The sequence below is a fragment of the Schistocerca serialis genome, chromosome 5 (genome assembly GCF_023864345.2).
Source record: "Schistocerca serialis cubense isolate TAMUIC-IGC-003099 chromosome 5, iqSchSeri2.2, whole genome shotgun sequence".
In the NCBI taxonomy this organism is placed as follows: domain Eukaryota; kingdom Metazoa; phylum Arthropoda; class Insecta; order Orthoptera; family Acrididae; genus Schistocerca; species Schistocerca serialis.
The window spans coordinates 374,508,732-374,527,464 of record NC_064642.1 but is presented as its reverse complement, the minus strand read 5'-3'; the positions used below and the strand labels follow the sequence as shown (position 1 = coordinate 374,527,464).

At 41.9% G+C, this 18,733-nt stretch overlaps 1 protein-coding gene across 2 annotated transcripts in view; it reads right to left on the bottom strand.

Moving 5' to 3' along the window:
* Nucleotides 1-18,733, bottom strand: part of LOC126481483 (arginine--tRNA ligase, cytoplasmic) — a 139,447-nt gene that overhangs the window by 91,509 nt on the left and 29,205 nt on the right. For both annotated transcript variants that reach the window (XM_050105262.1, XM_050105263.1), the window contains exon 4: nucleotides 13,988-14,174. In XM_050105262.1, coding sequence (XP_049961219.1) covers nucleotides 13,988-14,174 — 187 coding nt within the window. The remainder of the gene's footprint in view (nucleotides 1-13,987; nucleotides 14,175-18,733) is intronic.

The following is an 18,733-nucleotide window of genomic DNA, read 5'->3' as shown; positions in this document are numbered from 1 at the left end:
CATCACGCCAAGAAAAAACAAACGCGGTCCCCAAGGATAGTTGCATACTTGTGTTCATCCACTGTGCTTTCTAGAATGATGTGATGACCCAGGGAAAGCCCCTATGGCCTGGACCCTTCTGATGGTTGTTGCAGGCTGTTTGCTATCAGACGTTTCACATCATATACGCCAACAGCCATCTGTCCGATGGAACATAAAATGTAATTCATCTTAAAAGGCCACCTGTTGCCACTCAGTGGACATCCAGTTGGTTTATTGGCATATAAACTCCAGCCTACATTGCCAATGAACAGCAGTCAACACGGGTGCATGAACAAGGTGCCTAATGTGAGGACCATTCACAGCAAAATTCACTGAATGGCCTCAAATTGAGCACACAACTGTTGGTTGCCCCTTGGTTCATCTGGGCCGTCAGTGGCTCAACAGTTCATGTCTATTTTCCTGTACGCATCTCCACAGGCCTTGCTCACCCCTGTCACAGCACTATTTCGCCTTGCATGGTATACTTTAACCATAGTGACACGGCAATATACGGTTCAAACACAAACATTAGTAAGCATTACAGTTGCAGACAGTCAACACGGGTCTGGACAGAATGAGTAGAGCTTTTCTTGCACAGCTCTTTTATCAAAACAACAGCAATAATGCTGCTGCTATTTGGTAGCATTGATGTATTAAAGGAATACAGAAAGATTCTGATTTGGAGGTTCAAATTAGCTGGTGATATGGGAATTGCTCCTGGGAGAGGCTGACGGCCAATTGTGCCACAAATTGTTGAAGAGGTTGATGTTGCCACGGCTGGGAATGCTGAACTCAATGTGTGAACTTCAAGTATGCATTAGCTATGTCACAACAGCTAAACATTCTATAGACCACCATTTGAAATGTGCTGCTAAAAATTGTGAAATGGTATCCATACAAACTTCACATTACTCACTGACTCACCAATTCGAGTTGCTCTTATGTTTCTTGGAAGGGCTGAGGTTGAAGACATGTGGCCTTGGAACATCTTGTGGAGTGATGACGCACACTTTATGCTCAATGAGGCAGTGAAAACTCACAATTGCCACATCTGGGAATCATCACAGCCAACAAACATTCACTAAGTTCCCCTGCAGGGTGAACAAATTGCTGTGTGATGTGGCTTCTAGGCACAGTCCACGATTGGTCCAATTTTATTTCAAGGACACGCAATGTGAACAGCACACATTACTGCAATCAGCTTCGCCAACTAGTGATCCCTGCTGTACACAAGAAAGGTGCTTTGGACTCAACTGTGTTGACGCATGATGGAGCTCCACCTCATGTTGTTCATCAGGTCACTCTGTTACTTATGCAATGTAACACATTTGGAGAAAACAGCATCATTAACCGATCGTTCCCAACTATGAGGCCACCATGGTCACCAGATTTGAATGCACATGATTTCTGGCTATGGGGCTACCTAAAAGACAGAGTTTATCAACAGGACACTAACACATGTTGGAGGTTGAAGCTGAGCACAGTGAGGGAGGAAGCCAACATTCTACCTGAGATGTTCCCGGCAGCAGTAAAGCAATCTCTCCTACAGTTTCAGGCTAATGTAGATGCAGATGGTCGCCATACCATGCAACATCAATAGCCTGGAACTCAAACGTGGGATGCAATTAACAGTTGTCACCCTCTCAAGTGGAGATTAAAATGTTTTTCTTTCAATGATTTGTTTGTTATTTCTCTTCCGCATGTCCTTTTCTTAACCAATGTTTCCACAAACTTTCATTGTTCTATGATCCCTCATTTTTCATGGACACCCTCCCAAGTAGTGAAAGTTTAATTATAACCAACTTGTACTGTTGACTCTCAGTCAATCATATACTCATAAGATGCAGAGTATAAATACACTCCTGGAAATTGAAATAAGAACACCGTGAATTCATTGTCCCAGGAAGGGGAAACTTTATTGACACATTCCTGGGGTCAGATACATCACATGATCTCACTGACAGAACCGCAGGCACATAGACACAGGCAACAGAGCATGCACAATGTCGGCACTAGTACAGTGTATATCCACCTTTCGCAGCAATGCAGGCTGCTATTCTCCCATGGAGACGATCGTAGAGATGCTGGATGTAGTCCTGTGGAACGGCTTGCCATGCCATTTCCACCTGGCGCCTCAGTTGGACCAGCGTTCGTGCTGGACGTGCAGACCGCGTGAGACGACGCTTCATCCAGTCCCAAACATGCTCAATGGGGGACAGATCCGGAGATCTTGCTGGCCAGGGTAGTTGACTTACACCTTCTAGAGCACGTTGGGTGGCACGGGATACATGCGGACGTGCATTGTCCTGTTGGAACAGCAAGTTCCCTTGCCGGTCTAGGAATGGTAGAACGATGGGTTCGATGACGGTTTGGATGTACCGTGCACTATTCAGTGTCCCCTCGACGATCACCAGTGGTGTACGGCCAGTGTAGGAGATCGCTCCCCACACCATGATGCCGGGTGTTGGCCCTGTGTGCCTCGGTCGTATGCAGTCCTGATTGTGGCGCTCACCTGCACGGCGCCAAACACGCATACGACCATCATTGGCACCAAGGCAGAAGCGACTCTCATCGCTGAAGACGACACGTCTCCATTCGTCCCTCCATTCACGCCTGTCGCGACACCACTGGAGGCGGGCTGCTCGATGTTGGGGCGTGAGCGGAAGACGGCCTAACGGTGTGCGGGACCGTAGCCCAGCTTCATGGAGACGGTTGCAAATGGTCCTCGCCGATACCCCAGGAGCAACAGTGTCCCTAATTTGCTGAGAAGTGGCGGTGCGGTCCCCTACGGCACTGCGTAGGATCCTACGGTCTTGGCGTGCATCCGTGCGTCGCTGCGGTCCGGTCCCAGGTCGACGGGCACGTGCACCTTCCGCCGACCACTGGCGACAACATCGATGTACTGTGGAGACCTCACGCCCCACGTGTTGAGCAATTCGGCGGTACGTCCACCCGGCCTCCCGCATGCCCACTATATGCCCTCGCTCAAAGTCCGTTAACTGCACATACGGTTCACGTCCACGCTGTCGCGGCATGCTACCAGTGTTAAAGACTGCGATGGAGCTCCGTATGCCACGGCAAACTGGCTGACACTGACGGCGGCGGTGCACAAATGCTGCGCAGCTAGCGCCATTCGACGGCCACCACCACGGTTCCTGGTGTGTCCGCTGTGCCGTGCGTGTGATCATTGCTTGTACAGCCCTGTTGCAGTGTCCGGAGCAAGTATGGTGGGTCTGACACACGGGTGTCAATGTGTTCTTTTTTCCATTTCCAGGAGTGTAGATACAAAAAACCAGACTCATCAGGCAAAAATCAGAAATGCAGATTATGAAAATTTATTTAACAGTGGGGATGCATAAATAAATTATGCAACACATTCAACAATTACTAAATTGAAGGGTACAAAGACACAGGCAAAAGCAAAAATAATTTAATGAACATACTTGTGCAAGCAGCAAATGATGTTGCAGGTATGACAAAACCAAATTAAAAGACAATCTGAAATGGAACAAGGCAGCTGTTAAAGAGAATGCGAAAGTTTTACAGAAGTTCGAAATATAGCTTGTAATGCAATGCAAGATGCTTTTAATAAATTCCACAGCAAAATTCTGTCTCGAAATCTGGCAGAAGATCCAAAGAGATTCTGGTCATACATAAAGCACACCAGGGGCAAGACGCAATCAATACCTTCACTGCACGATAACAACAGTGAAGTCACTGATGACAGTGCTACTAAAGCAGAGTTATTAAACACGGTTTTCCGGAACTCCTTCACCAAAGACAACAAAGTAAATATTCCTGAATTCTAATGAAGAACAACTGCCAAGATAAGAAACATAGAAGTAGATATCCTCGGTGTAACAAAGCAGCTTAAATCACTTAACAGAGCAGAGGTTCATAAAACTGGGGGGGGGTGTGATGATGTTGCAAGGGGGGTGCGGGTGGAGTTAGTGGTATAAACCTAATATTTCTTTTTAATATCGATATTTTAATAAAAATGAATGTGCAGGTATTAATGATAGATTATGGTGCTAAATGCAATCGTTTGGCATCCCACTTCCCGCAATCCTATCTCAATAACCTATCCTAGAACATACAGCTTTTGAAGATCATGTTTAGAATGACACGTTTAGAATGTCACATACAGAAACTCTCAAAATTACTAAGGCGATACGCGTTAATTCTAATATATCAGATTTGTAAACAACTTACTTCTGACAGTTGGAAAACAGAAAAGTCAGGTATTAACTATTCCATACATTTGTACACGTGAAGTGAACGTAATCGTGTTATAACTTTTAGCCGTAGCAGGCTATGTTCATCAGAGTAATAATCACTTATACTGCGTAACTGCAAAAATGCCGTTTTATTACCCTGTCAACCCGCGGATCCCCATGTGATGCGATTACAGTGACTTTAATAGACTGTATACGCTTCAAATGAACTGGCGGGTTCATAATTTCGATGCCAGGGTTATGCCCTTTGTCACCAGAAAAATGGGCACGACGTGAATGCAAAACTAGTACAGGTGTTCGTTCTGAGCAGAGTACTTCATACAGAAGTATGCTGGTTCTCAAAAGGAAATATACTAGGAAGATTATTTGAACTTCGAGACGAAGTGATGCAGTTTGTGGAAAATTACAAACAAACTGAATTGTATGTGGAATTTAGAAAGGCCGGTGTTCATGTTGCATTGGCATATCTGTCAGATATTTTCGAATCTTTAAACACATTGAATTTGAAATTACAAGGTGGAGAGTCAAACAATTTTTCATCGGGATGTCATCAAGGCGTTTACTGATAAGTTTCAACTATGGAAACGTAAAATTTTAGCCTGCAATTATTCCTGCTTTCCCAGATTGTTTGGAATCCTGGAAGAAGCCCATTTTCAAAACGATTTTAAGGATACTGATACTAAGAGTAAAATAGCAAACCATTTGCAGCACCTCACTGATGAATTCGAACAATACTTCCCTAACATGATTCTGCAGCGAAGTATGACTTTGAGAAGATGGATAAGTCTTTATTTTGGGTGAAATATCTCACGGTGTATCCCAGCACAGCAGAACAAGTGCTGAAACTGTATTTACCGTTTTCAAGCACTTAATTGTGCGAAAGGGCATTTTCAGCGGTAGTGGCAATAAAAAATAAGCTTAGAAGCAAACTCAGTATTGCAAATGATTTACGTTGTGCAGTTTCTACTATTCAGCCAAGAATTCAAAATCTTGTAAAAATATGCAAGCTCATCCTTCACATTGATTTATTTGTTTGTTTCTTGCCATATGTGTGTGAAAACAATATTTTTATAATAAATACGTCACATTATAAGAGAACTTGTTATTTTCATCCTAACTATTCTTACATGTAGGTAATACTGTAAAATTATAAAAAACTATTTCGAAGAAACAATATAAAATAAACATAGTGAATCTGATTTAAATATAAATACTGCGTGTGATCCTTATGGATTCTGATGTTACGTGTGGTATGTTATTTCAACTAATAATAGTATTTCTTCTGGATGAAGACACAGGGAAAGTTTATCCTAGATAGGGCAAGCAAAGAGTAGTCCTAAAATCGTATATGAGTGAAGAAATGGTGTGCAGCAAGGGAATGTAATCAAGATAAGGAAGTTGTTTTATTCATATTTTTTAAAGTTCTGTGTAGTCTGCACGATTATTGCGTAAAACTAATTTTTTGTCTGGTTCTGGGAACTGGGCCTTTGTCGCCGTTGGGTCGCTGTCGTCGTTGACATAAATGCCAACCTAGGCGCAATGACAATGGGGAGCGCTATAGGCGTACAAATCAGTGATGTTCGTTAACACCGTGACTTGAGTGACTATTTTTGATAATGAGTGAAAGTAATAAGCTACACTCAACTTAAAATAATAGCTCGCATCTACTAATCTGCAAAGGTCGCAAATATTTTTCCTTGTTTACCAAGGACTTTCTTTACTTTCGGAGTGGCTTATAATCACTAGACTAGACTGATGACGTAATAACTGCGACTCGATACATTAACAGCCCACCATGTTACATGACGTCACCATCACAAATTTTTCAATAGTTTCTCGATAATTAATAAAAATCTCTATATTTTTTATGGGGGGGGGAGGGGGGGGGGGGGGTGCACGTAAGTTTTTTTTTCGGCAGAAGGGGGGGGCGTGACAAACAAAAGTTTGGGAACCTCTGTAATAGAGGCAAGGTGTCCGGTCCAGACTATACCAGTCGGGTTCCTCTCAGAGTATGCTGATAAAATAGCTTCATATTTAGCAATTATATACAACCGCTCACTCACAGAAAGATCTGTACCTAAAGACTGGAACTCAAGTCACATCAATACCCAAAAAGGGAAGTAGGAGTAATCTGCTGAAATACAAGCCTATATCACTAACGTCGATTTGCAGTAGGGTTTTGGAACATATACTGTGTTCAAACATTATGAAGTACCTCGAAGAAAATGATTTATTGACACATAGTCAGCATGGATTCAGAAAATATCGTTCCTGTGAAACACAACTAGCTCTTTATACTCATGAAGTAATAAGTGCTATTGACAGGGGATGTCTAATTGATTCCACATTTCTTTTTTTCCAGAAGGCTTTCTTCATAGTAATAGACGGAAAGTCATCAAGTAAAACAGAAGTAATATCCGGCGTTCCCCAAGGAAGTGTTACAGGCCCTCTATTGTTCCTGATCTATATTAACGACATGGGAGACAATCTGAGTAGCCGTCTTAGATTGTTTGCAGATGATGCTGTCATTTACTGTCTTCTAAAGTCATCAGATGACCAAAACGACTTGCAAAATGATTTAGATAAGATATCTGTATGGCGTGAAAACTGACAACTGACCCCGAATAAAGAAAAGTGTGACATTATTCACATGAGTACTAAAAGAAATCAGCTAAATTTCGAGTACACAATAAGTCACACAAATCTGAAGATTGTAAATTCAGCTAAATACCTAGGGATTGTAATTACAAATAACCTAAACTGGAAAGATCACATAGATAATATTGTGGGTAGAGCAAACCAAAGACTTCGATTCATTGGCAGAACACTTAGAAGGTGCAACAGGTCTACTAAAGAGACTGCTTACACCACACTTGTCCGCTCTATTCTGAAGTATTGCTGTGCGGAGCGGGATCCGCGTCAGGTGGGACTGGTGGATGACATTGAGAAAATACAAAGAAGGGCAGTTCGTTTTGTATTATTGCGAAATAGGGGAGATAGTGTCACAGACATGACATGTGAATTGGAGTGGCAATCGTTAAAACAAAGGCATTTTTCGTTTTCATTGCGACGGGATCTTCTCACGAAATTTCAATCACAAGTTTTCTCCTCTGATTGCGAAAACATTATGTGGGCACCCATCTACATAGGGAGAAATGATCATCATGATAAAATAAGATAAATCAGGGCTTGCACAAAAAAATTTAGCTTGAAGGTGGTTCACTGAACCCTCTTGTGGATAGCAGAGTAATCAGGTAGATGTAGACGGAGAAGTTTAAAGTGCATGATAACAGGAATACGTCAGAACATGCTGACTCAAGTAAAACCACTCCAATATGTCTTTGAGAGGCTGTGACAAGACACAACGAAAATTTGGTAAGAAGGAATGAAATAAAAGTACCAGTAACAACATGAATTGTGTAAAGTCAGTTGAAGTATGAAGAAAGCAATGGTACTGGGACAAGGCGCCCTTAAAAAAAAAAAAAAAAAAAAAAAAAAAAATGGGGGCGGGGGGTTAATACAAAAGGAAGTTCGAAAACTGTCTATGGGAAGTCTATGGAGGAAGACAAAGTCCCAAATATGGAACAATGTTGCAATTATTGTACTTCACAATAAAAGGAACACAGACAAAACAAAACAAAGTATTTACCAAAGAAAAATCACCAAAAAGCCCTTGGTTTTCAGAAATTGTTATTTTATTTACATGAACAGTTTCAGCACCGCATTATATGTCATCTTCAGGCTCCTATGCCCACCATGTATACAGAATCAGATGCATCGATGCACGCACAACCAGAGTCATCAATACCTGGATTCCATGAATTTTTTGTGGATTGCATGCTTCGAAGACTTGACAACAACTCATTCTGGATGTTTTTGGCCCTTGGGGTCTGAGTTCCTCAAAGAAAAATGGACCAATCATGAACTGTGCCTTGAAGTTACACCACACAGTGATGCATTCACTATCTAGGAGACGTTCATGAGTTGTCATGTCTTCAAATTACACACTACACAAAAAATTCACGGAATCCAGGTATTGAGGGCTCCAGTTAGGCATGCATCAGTGTATCTGATTCTCTACACAACTGCACAGGGGCCTGAAAACAGCATTAATGAGACACCAAAGCTGGTTGTGTAAATAAAAATAACGACATCTGAAAACACATGGCTGTTTGGTGATTTTTCTTTGGTAAATATCTGATCGACCGCTGTCCTATATCCATGACGAATCAATAGAGAAAAAGAATTGTTCCTCTTTGTAATATTCACGACATTCACTTAAATTGTCATCTTCCAATTTGAAAAACAGATTAGATCTTAATAAAGCAATGTAAAAAACTGGTTTTAGAAATGGATATGATGCAACAGACCATTATTAAGTTGTGAATGAAAACATGAAGTACCACTTTTCTCAGAATCCTTAGAGGCTGGGGAAGTAACTGACTCAATTTTAAAGAATGTGTACAAACTGCCCTTGAGAGACAAGGCTCTGATTAAACTTACGTTAGCTTATTGAAGAATATATGCATAAATGCTGCCACTTCCTTTCAGTTTCATCAGAACTGCGAGAAATGGGAAATGGAAGTGGTGTATTTATCGTAGTAGACAAGAATCTCAAATCCACTGCAACAGAAATTGAAGTTACATGTGTGTCCGTTTTGGCAAGACTCAGTATTAAGGGTGAGCATAAAATGGTAACTGGATCCTTCTATCGCCCACCAGACTCATCTCCTGATGTAACTGAAAACTTAAAAGGAAACATCAGCTTGCTTGCACATATGCCCCCCAACCATACAGTTATCATCGGTGGAGACGTGAATCATCCCACTATCAATTGGGAAAATTACAATTTTGTTAGTGATGGGTATGAAAAGACATCCTATGGAATATTACTAAATGCCTTCTCTGAAAACTACCTCTAACAGTTAGTTAGGAACCCCACTCATGATGGAAATACACTCCTGGAAATGGAAAAAAGAACACATTGACACCCGTGTGTCAGACCCACCATACTTGCTCCGGACACTGCGAGAGGGCTGTACAAGCAATGATCACACGCACGGCACAGCGGACACACCAGGAACCGCGGTGTTGGCCGTCGAATGGCGCTAGCTGCGCAGCATTTGTGCACCGCCGCCGTCAGTGTCAGCCAGTTTGCCGTGGCATACGGAGCTCCATCGCAGTCTTTAACACTGGTAGCATGCCGCGACAGCGTGGACGTGAACCGTATGTGCAGTTGACGGACTTTGAGCGAGGGCGTATAGTGGGCATGCGGGAGGCCGGGTGGACGTACCGCCGAATTGCTCAACACGTGGGGCGTGAGGTCTCCACAGTACATCGATGTTGTCGCCAGTGGTCGGCGGAAGGTGCACGTGCCCGTCGACCTGGGACCGGACCGCAGCGACGCACGGATGCACGCCAAGACCGTAGGATCCTACGCAGTGCCGTAGGGGACCGCACCGCCACTTCCCAGCAAATTAGGGACACTGTTGCTCCTGGGGTATCGGCGAGGACCATTCGCAACCGTCTCCATGAAGCTGGGCTACGGTCCCGCACACCGTTAGGCCGTCTTCCGCTCACGCCCCAACATCGTGCAGCCCGCCTCCAGTGGTGTCGCGACAGGCGTGAATGGAGGGACAAATGGAGACGTGTCGTCTTCAGCGATGAGAGTCGCTTCTGCCTTGGTGCCAATGATGGTCGTATGCGTGTTTGGCGCCGTGCAGGTGAGCGCCACAATCAGGACTGCATACGACCGAGGCACACAGGGCCAACACCCGGCATCATGGTGTGGGGAGCGATCTCCTACACTGGCCGTACACCACTGGTGATCGTCGAGAGGACACTGAATAGTGCACGGTACATCCAAACCGTCATCGAACCCATCGTTCTACCATTCCTAGACCGGCAAGGGAACTTGCTGTTCCAACAGGACAATGCACGTCCGCATGTATCCCGTGCCACCCAACGTGCTCTAGAAGGTGTAAGTCAACTATCCTGGCCAGCAAGATCTCCGGATCCGTCCCCCATTGAGCATGTTTGGGACTGGATGAAGCGTCGTCTCACGCGGTCTGCACGTCCAGCACGAACGCTGGTCCAACTGAGGCGCCAGGTGGAAATGGCATGGCAAGCCGTTCCACAGGACTACATCCAGCATCTCTACGATCGTCTCCATGGGAGAATAGCAGCCTGCATTGCTGCGAAAGGTGGATATACACTGTACTAGTGCCGACATTGTGCATGCTCTGTTGCCTGTGTCTATGTGCCTGTGGTTCTGTCAGTGTGATCATGTGATGTATCTGACCCCAGGAATGTGTCAATAAAGTTTCCCCTTCCTGGGACAATGAATTCACGGTGTTCTTATTTCAATTTCCAGGAGTGTACATTGGATCTAATGGCAACAAATAGACCTAACTCTGATAATGTCTATATTGAAACTGTTATCAGTGATCATGATGCAGTTGTGGCAATAACGATTACTAAAGTACACAGGACAACTAAAACGAGCAGAAGAATATATATATGTTCAGTGAACTAGTGGTATCATATCTCAGTGAGGAACCTGAAACTTTCAACAAAAGGGATGAGCATGTAGAAGAACCATGGCTCAATTTAAACGAACAGTTGATCAGGTACTGGAGAGATATGTACTCGGTAGAACAGATCATAATGGGAGGGAACATCCATGGTTTCTATAGAAACAGGAATACCTGCATAATCGGTGTAAAACAAAGGATAGGGCTAGAGATAGAGAGATGCTGAATGAAACATGTTTGGCTGTCAAGAGAACAATGTGTGAAGCCTTCAATGACTACCATAGCAGAATATTGTCAAATGATCTTTCACAAAACCCGACAAAATTCTGGTTGTATGTAAAGACTGTTAGTGGCACCATAGTTAGTGTCCAGTCCCTAACAAAAGAGACAGGAATTGAAATTGAGGGTAGCAAAGCAAAAGCTGAAACACTTAACTTCATTTTCAAATGTTCTTTTACAAATAAAAGTCCAAGAGAATTGCTCCAATTTAATCCTCAGGCCACTGAAAAGATGAATGAAATAAGTATTAGTGTCTGTGGTATTGAGAAACAGCTGAAATTGTTAAAACTGAACAAAGCTCCAGGACCCAATAGAATCCCTGTCAGATTCTACGCTGAATTTTCAGTTGAATTAGCCCATCTTCAGAATATAATCTACCATGGATCCCTCAAACAAAAAAAAACCGTGCCCAGTTCTCGGAAAGAAGCTCAGGTCACACCCATCCACAAGAAGGGTGGTAAAAGTGATCCACAAAACTACTGTCCAATATCCTTGATGTTATTTGTTGTAGAATCTTAGAACATATTCTGAGCTCACACATAATAATAAGGTACCTTGAACAGAATGACCTTCTTAATGCCAACCAGCATGGATTCCGAAAACATCCATCATATGAAACCCAAACATGAGTATTAATACATACAATATGAACATGCCTAGTATATTGTGGTGTTCAAACCAACTTTTGGGTTTAGAACAGCTTTAACTTTCACATAGCAAATAGAAATTTTTGACAGGTTTTTGTATTCGGGACAGTTGAAGAAAATGGATAGATGAACAGGAAACAGAGATAAACAGAAGAATAGAAATGGCCTGGACTCTTTCCATAACCTAAAAACATTTTTCAAAATGAAGCTACTGCTGTGCCAGAAAAGATAAGCCTACGGTCAGAGTGTACCAGCTTTGACTTAAGGGCACTGAGACATGAACAACTAATGTGAATACTGGCAGCCAAAATATGGAGAGATGCATGATGCAATTTACTAGGAGATATATGAAAACATACAAATGGATTAGGAAGTAGACTGGAAGAAAATATTTAATTATTACTTTAATGAAAATGACATGAAGGTAGGAGAGGGATGTAGGAGGGCAAATGTATGGTATATAGATGAATGAAGTTCTTTAGTGAAGTCTATGAAGTGTATAAAGCCCAGATTATGATCTAATTGAATTTGAGTATGTGGCATTAAAAGAAACACAGGAGCAATATAAATGTGTATGGTTAATGACCTTAATACATGGAAACACCTATGCACTGTCTTTATCCAGTAGCAGAGTAAAATAATTGGTGATAATTCGTTGTTTGTATAATTTTTAAATTTTTGGCAGAAGTAGCCAGTAGAAGCTGTTTCTATCCTAATCCATTTGTACATTTTCATGTATCTCCCAGTAATTTGCAACATGCATTTCTCAGTTAATGAAAACTTCAACACTTCCACATATCTGAAGACTCTTCTTCATGATGAGATTTATGAAACATTGTGTAAACAAATGTATGAATCAGAAACTTCCTAATATAGTAGTAGCAGTAGCAGCTTTATTAATCCATAGATCTTTTTACAAGGATATAGGACATGTCAAAGTATTTACCAAGTTTAGAACAATTTAAAATAAACTAATTTATATACACATACATTTACAGACTTCTAGTTAGAGACAATCATTAGATTTGCTCCTGGTATACAATACTTTTTTTACAAATAACTTATTAAATAATGTATCAGTCACTGCACACACACACACACACACACACACACACACACCGGTGATACGAGGGCTATTTAGAAAGTAAGGAACGATAGGTCACGAAATGGAAAGCACAGTGAAAATCAAAACTGTTTTATTTGCAACAGTTAGCTAGAACTTCCAGCTACTTATCTCCATAGTCGCTGATCCGACAGACATTTGACATAGTGTTGTACCAGCTTTCCAATACACTCGTTATAGAAGGCAGCTGCCAGTGCTTTCCGCCAACTCTCTATGCTAGCCTACAGCTCGTTGTCTGCTCCAAAATGCTGTCTTCATAGCCAGCAATTCATGTGAGCAGAGATGAAACTCAGAGGGAGACAATTATGGGCTGTATTGTGGGTAATCAAACATTTCCAATTGAAAATGATGCAGGAACATCTTCATTTCCCCTGCAGAATGCGGCTGAGAATTGTCTTGAAGAAGAAACCGCACAACAGTCATGTAATGTTTGCTGCATAGGTTCAGGCAAAATTTCTCACCAGGCCCTCATACTTGGCAGGAGACACTATTGTTCTAGGTATCTTTATGTGCTCCGTTTGTGCTCAGAACTAAAAAGAACGATGTAACGCGATCGACGGGCATACTAGTCACACTGCCCAACACACCTGTGCAAAACTTCATCGGATTTTCACTGTGGTTTCCATTTCGCGACCAATCGTTCCTTATTTTCTGAATAACCCTCGTATTAAAGTTAGAAGATGAACACAGAGCAACCCCCTTGCTTTCTGAGGATAATAATTTTCATCATTACACAGATAGGCATCAGAAACCAAAGCTTAAGCCAGCCTGTATCTTTCCTCTATCATTCAACAGACATGCAAAATCCTACAAGTCTTGCTGACTAGCACCCTTGGGAAAAGGCATATGACAGAGGATTGTTAATCCAAAACCCTTACAATTGTTTCTTGAATGGATCTCCCTCTGTTACTCAGATTAAAATTTGTAGCTTTTGTTCTTGGGCATCAACGGAAAATGGGGGAGAGGGATTTCCAATCATCAGTCTTCATTGCTAATTAACAATACTTACCACTATGAGTGAATGACCCCCCCCCCCCTTACTCACACACACACACACACACACACACACACACACACACACACACACACAGAGAGAGAGAGAGAGAGAGAGAGAGAGAGAGAGAGAATTTTATGGAATAAAATAAATACCTTGTGCCTTTAGAAGCTGTAATACTGGCAATGCTGAATTGCATTGATAATCTGCAAATTTTGGAGACAGAGAAACATTAACAGGTGGATCAGCCAAATCCGGAAATGCTGCTTCTATTGCTCTGGAGAACAACATGGTGAGTTCACCAAGTACACTTCGCATGCTACTGCTGTCAACATCCATCTCCTGAAATTCATCAAATAAAAAAAACTTAACGGCTGTTACAAAATTAATTAAAGGACACAAATTATATTTACTGGGTCACAATATGAGAGTTGACTGTTGGTAACAGTTGTAACTACTTGCAAACTATATTAATAGGAGGAGGTAGAAAGAATAACATTCATCAAGATTTCCTCATATGGAGTGTGATAAACAGTGCCTGAGAGAAAAGATAACCTTTAGACGAAATGCTGTCTGATCAACAAAAAGAAGGAGATGATGGCTTAGACTTTTAAAATTTTGTAACAGCAGACAGTACATGGCATAACTAGGACAAATAATTGGCTGGGCTAAAGAGAGTGGTAAAACAAGAGTGGGTGGAGGTGAAAACAATAGAAGACAGCACAGAACGGGCAAAATAGGAGTATGGGAATATACGATCTGCTACCAAATATAACTGAAAGAGTTTAAGTAAACAAGAAGATAGGTAAAATGGATAAGTAACTAGGTACTAAAGCATATCACCAAAAGAATATACAATAATAGAAGACCATAATGATAAGTAGAGCATGGATTTGTAAAATTGGTAAAACTTAATGCAAATAAGTGAATGGAACTGCATTAGCATATGGACACGAACTGACTGGAGACCCAGGATGGGTGGACTGCAGGGTCATTTCTCAACTATTTAGTCCTTACAGCTAATGCTATAGGAAGTGATCCTCATGAATAGTCCCTGAACTCTTGTCTCACTCTCATTCTACTCTTGTGTCACTGCTCCTCCAGTCTTCACTTCCTTTTCTGCTTGACTTCTATTCCTCTTATCTTCCTTGCATCACTTTCTCTTGTAATAATTTTCCTTCCCACTTTACATGCTTTAGCATTTGATAAGCGGGCAAATTTCATTACTTTCACAAAGTCTTAACTGACAACATAGATGATATTTCCGGCTACATGCAAAATCTACAAGCTACCATATGGTGTGTAGTAGAAGACAAAGTGTGTACCAGTCATTTCCCACCCTTGTGTTCCAATTACAGCAGCTATTTCTTTGAATAATCCTGAAATTCTCTTAATTTTACTGTTACAGCTATTGCAGATGAAAAAACAAACTTTCTTCTTCAAATGTCCATTTTCATAATTTTAAGAGTGAACCTTACAGTGATATACAAAAAGCTACTTGTACCGTAACTCAACCCCTTATGGTTTCCTACAACATGCAGCTCTACTGCATGGTTTAATCATTGTGGCATTCTCTTGCATAAAATATTCTGAAGGTAAGATTGGATCTGACAGCGATGACTACTCATGAGAATGCTGCATCAGCAGAAGCAATACTGGCATTGTACAGGTTGGTGCATGGAATGTTAGATTCCTTAATTGGGTGCGTTTAGAGAATTTTAAACGAGAGATGGATATGTTGAATTTAGAAGGCAAGACAGAGATTTATGAACCAAATTTTACACTGCAAAACATTTCCAAGGGCAGTTGTGAACTACGACCATAATTTATTGCTTATGAACTGCAGATTAAAACTGAAGAAATTGCAAAAAGGCAGAAATTTAAAAACATGTAACCTGGATAAAAAGAAAGAACTACTGGTTATGGAGAGTTTCAAAGAAAGCATTTGGCAAGCATCGACTGAACCTGGGGATAGAATAAGGTAGAAGAAAAATTGGCAAAAAATAAATTAATTAATTTAAAAAAAAAAGGCACAGTAGAAACACTTGGATATCATTAAGAGATAACTGAATTTAACTGACAAAAGGACAAAATGCTCACATGAAGTTGGAATACAGATGTCTAAAAATGAGACCAATCAGAAGTTCAAAAGGGCAAAGCAGGTTGGTGAGAAAAGCAAGCCTGTAGAAGTGTGCATGACTAGGGAAACAGTATATGCTGCCTACAGGGAAGTTAAAGAAACCTTTGGAGAAAAGAGATGCATCTCTATGAATTTTAAGACCTCGAATGGCCAGCCCTTACTATGCAAGGAAGGAAGACTGAAAGGTGGAAGCAATGTACAGAGCAACTATTAAAGTGAAACAAAAAGTCCAGATAGAAGAAATTAAAACATTGGGATTTCCTAATGACACTATAATTCTGTCAGAGACAACAAAGGAGTTGAATGTAATGAATAATGTTTTGAAAAGCAGTTACAAGATGAACAATAAGAAGAGAAAAATAAGTGTAATTAAAGATAGTCATACTAAATTAGGTGAAGCCGATAGAAGTAGATTAGGTAATTGTAGTAATAGATGAGTTTTTATATTTGAGAAGCAAAATAAATTATGATAAACGAATTAGAGAGGATATAAAATGAAAATGCACATTGGCTACAGCAGTAAAATGTTTCTGAAAAAAAGAAAAAAGAAAGAAATTTGTTAATATAGAATATACATTTAAGTTAAAAACTGAAACACACAGTATTAACGTTGCACACTATTTATTTTATATTTTGATGTGAACTGGCTTTTGGCCTTCTAGGTCATTATCAGACAGCTTAATACTAAAAAGATAGTACACACAGCATCAATGACAGCTATTTCTGAACAAAGATTGTTATTGCCAAAGGTATTTGATTGCTTGACAACTATATATACAAAAAACACAAACTGCGATGTTCAGTGGAGACGGACACTGTCTGGTGGAGTGTGCAGGGGCTAGAATGCCAACAGGTGCAGCATCAGGAGGTTGTGGGGCAGGGAAGTAGGGAAAAAAGGACAGGAGTGGGGGTGGGCAGGTGTGTTGGAAGAGGGTGGCAAATAAACAGGATGGGAGATGAGAATGGGAAGGAGATGATAGGACAAAGGAGGTGGAAACTGTTGGGTGGAAGGTGTGGGAACAGCATGTTGCTGTAGGTTCAGGCCAGGATAATTACAAGAATGGAGAATGTGTTGTATGGATAACTCCCATCTGCACAAGATAAGAAAAGCTGGTGGATGAGGGAAGGATCCACATGGCTTAGGTAGTGGTTCAGCTGCATGTTGTACCACAGGATGGTCTACTTTGCTCTTGGCCATAGTTTGGCGATGGCCACTTATCCAGGTGGACAGTCTGTTGGTAGTCACATCAACATAATAAGCTGTGCAATGACTGCAGCAGAGCTGGTAAATGATATGGCTGCTTTCACAGGTGGCCTGGCCCCTGACGGGGTATAATAAACCTGTGACAAACTGGAATAGGATGTGCTGGGTGGGTGGATTGGGCAGGTCTTGACCTGGGTCTTCCATATAGATATGATCCTTGTGGCAAGGAGTTGGGATTGAGTGTGGCACAAGAAAGGACTAGGACATTCTGGAGGTCAGGTCGGTGACAGAACACCACTTTAGGAGGGGTGGGAGGTATCTCAGGTACAATGTCCATTTCAGTGCACGACAGGTAATCAAAGCCCTTGTGAAGGATGTGGTTAAGTTGTTCCAGTCCAGGGTGGTGCTGGGTGACAAAGGAGACACTCGTTTGTGGCTGGTTCTTGGAGGTGGTGGGAGTGACGGGAAATGGCACAGGATATCTGTTTGCGAACAACATCTGGGGAATAGTGCCTACCAGTGAGGGCCTTGGTGAGACCCTCAGCATACTGAGCAAGAGAGTTTTTGTCACCGCAGATATGCTGCCCCCAGGTGGCCAGGCCAAATGGGAGGAATTTTTTGGTGTGAATGGGATGACAGCTGTCTAAATGCAGGTACTGTTGGTGGTTTTAATGTGGTCAGAGGTGCGGATGATGCCATCAGAGAGGAGGAGGTCAACAACTAGGAAGGTATCATGCTGGGTTAAGGAGGACCATGTGAAGTGGATAGTAGAGAAGGTGTTGATGTTGTATAGGAACGAATATATGGTGTCTCGGCCTTGAGTCCAGAGCATGAAGATATCATCAATGACCCAAACCAGACGATGGGTTTGGTGTTTTGGGATGCACAGAAGGTCTCCCCTATGTGGTCCATAAAAATGTTGACATAGGAGGGTGCCATGCAGGTGCCCATGGCTTTGGCACAAATTTGTTTATATACCTTCCCTTGAATGGAGAAGTAGTTGTGAGTTAGGATGAAATTAGTAATGTGCATGAGGAATGAGGTAGTGGGTTTGGAGTCTGAAGGACATTGGGAAAGGTAGTGTTCAACACCAGTAAGACCATGGTCATGAGGGATGTTGGTGTATGGAAGGTGGCATTAACAGTGACAAGTACGGATTCAGGACGTAAAGAGTGGGGATTGTGGAGAGTCTGTGGAGGAAGTTGTTGGTCTCTTTTACGCGGGAGGTTAGATTATGAGCAACTGACTGGAGGTGTTGGTCAATGAGTGTCAAAATTCTTTCAGTGGGACCACAATAACCAGCCACAGTGGAGTGTCCAGGATTGTTGGATTTGTGGATTTTGGGGACCTTGTAGAAGCTGGGTATGTGTGGTGTCATAAGGGTGAGGAGGGAAATAGATTCAGGGGAGATATTTAAGTAGGACTTGAAGCTAATGTTGGCCTTCAGGAATACGATTACTGAGGCAGAGTTTACATGTGGAGCGGTCAGATAAATGGCAGAGGCCTTCCGCCAGGTAGTCACAGTGACTCATAACAACAATGGTGAAACCTTTGTCT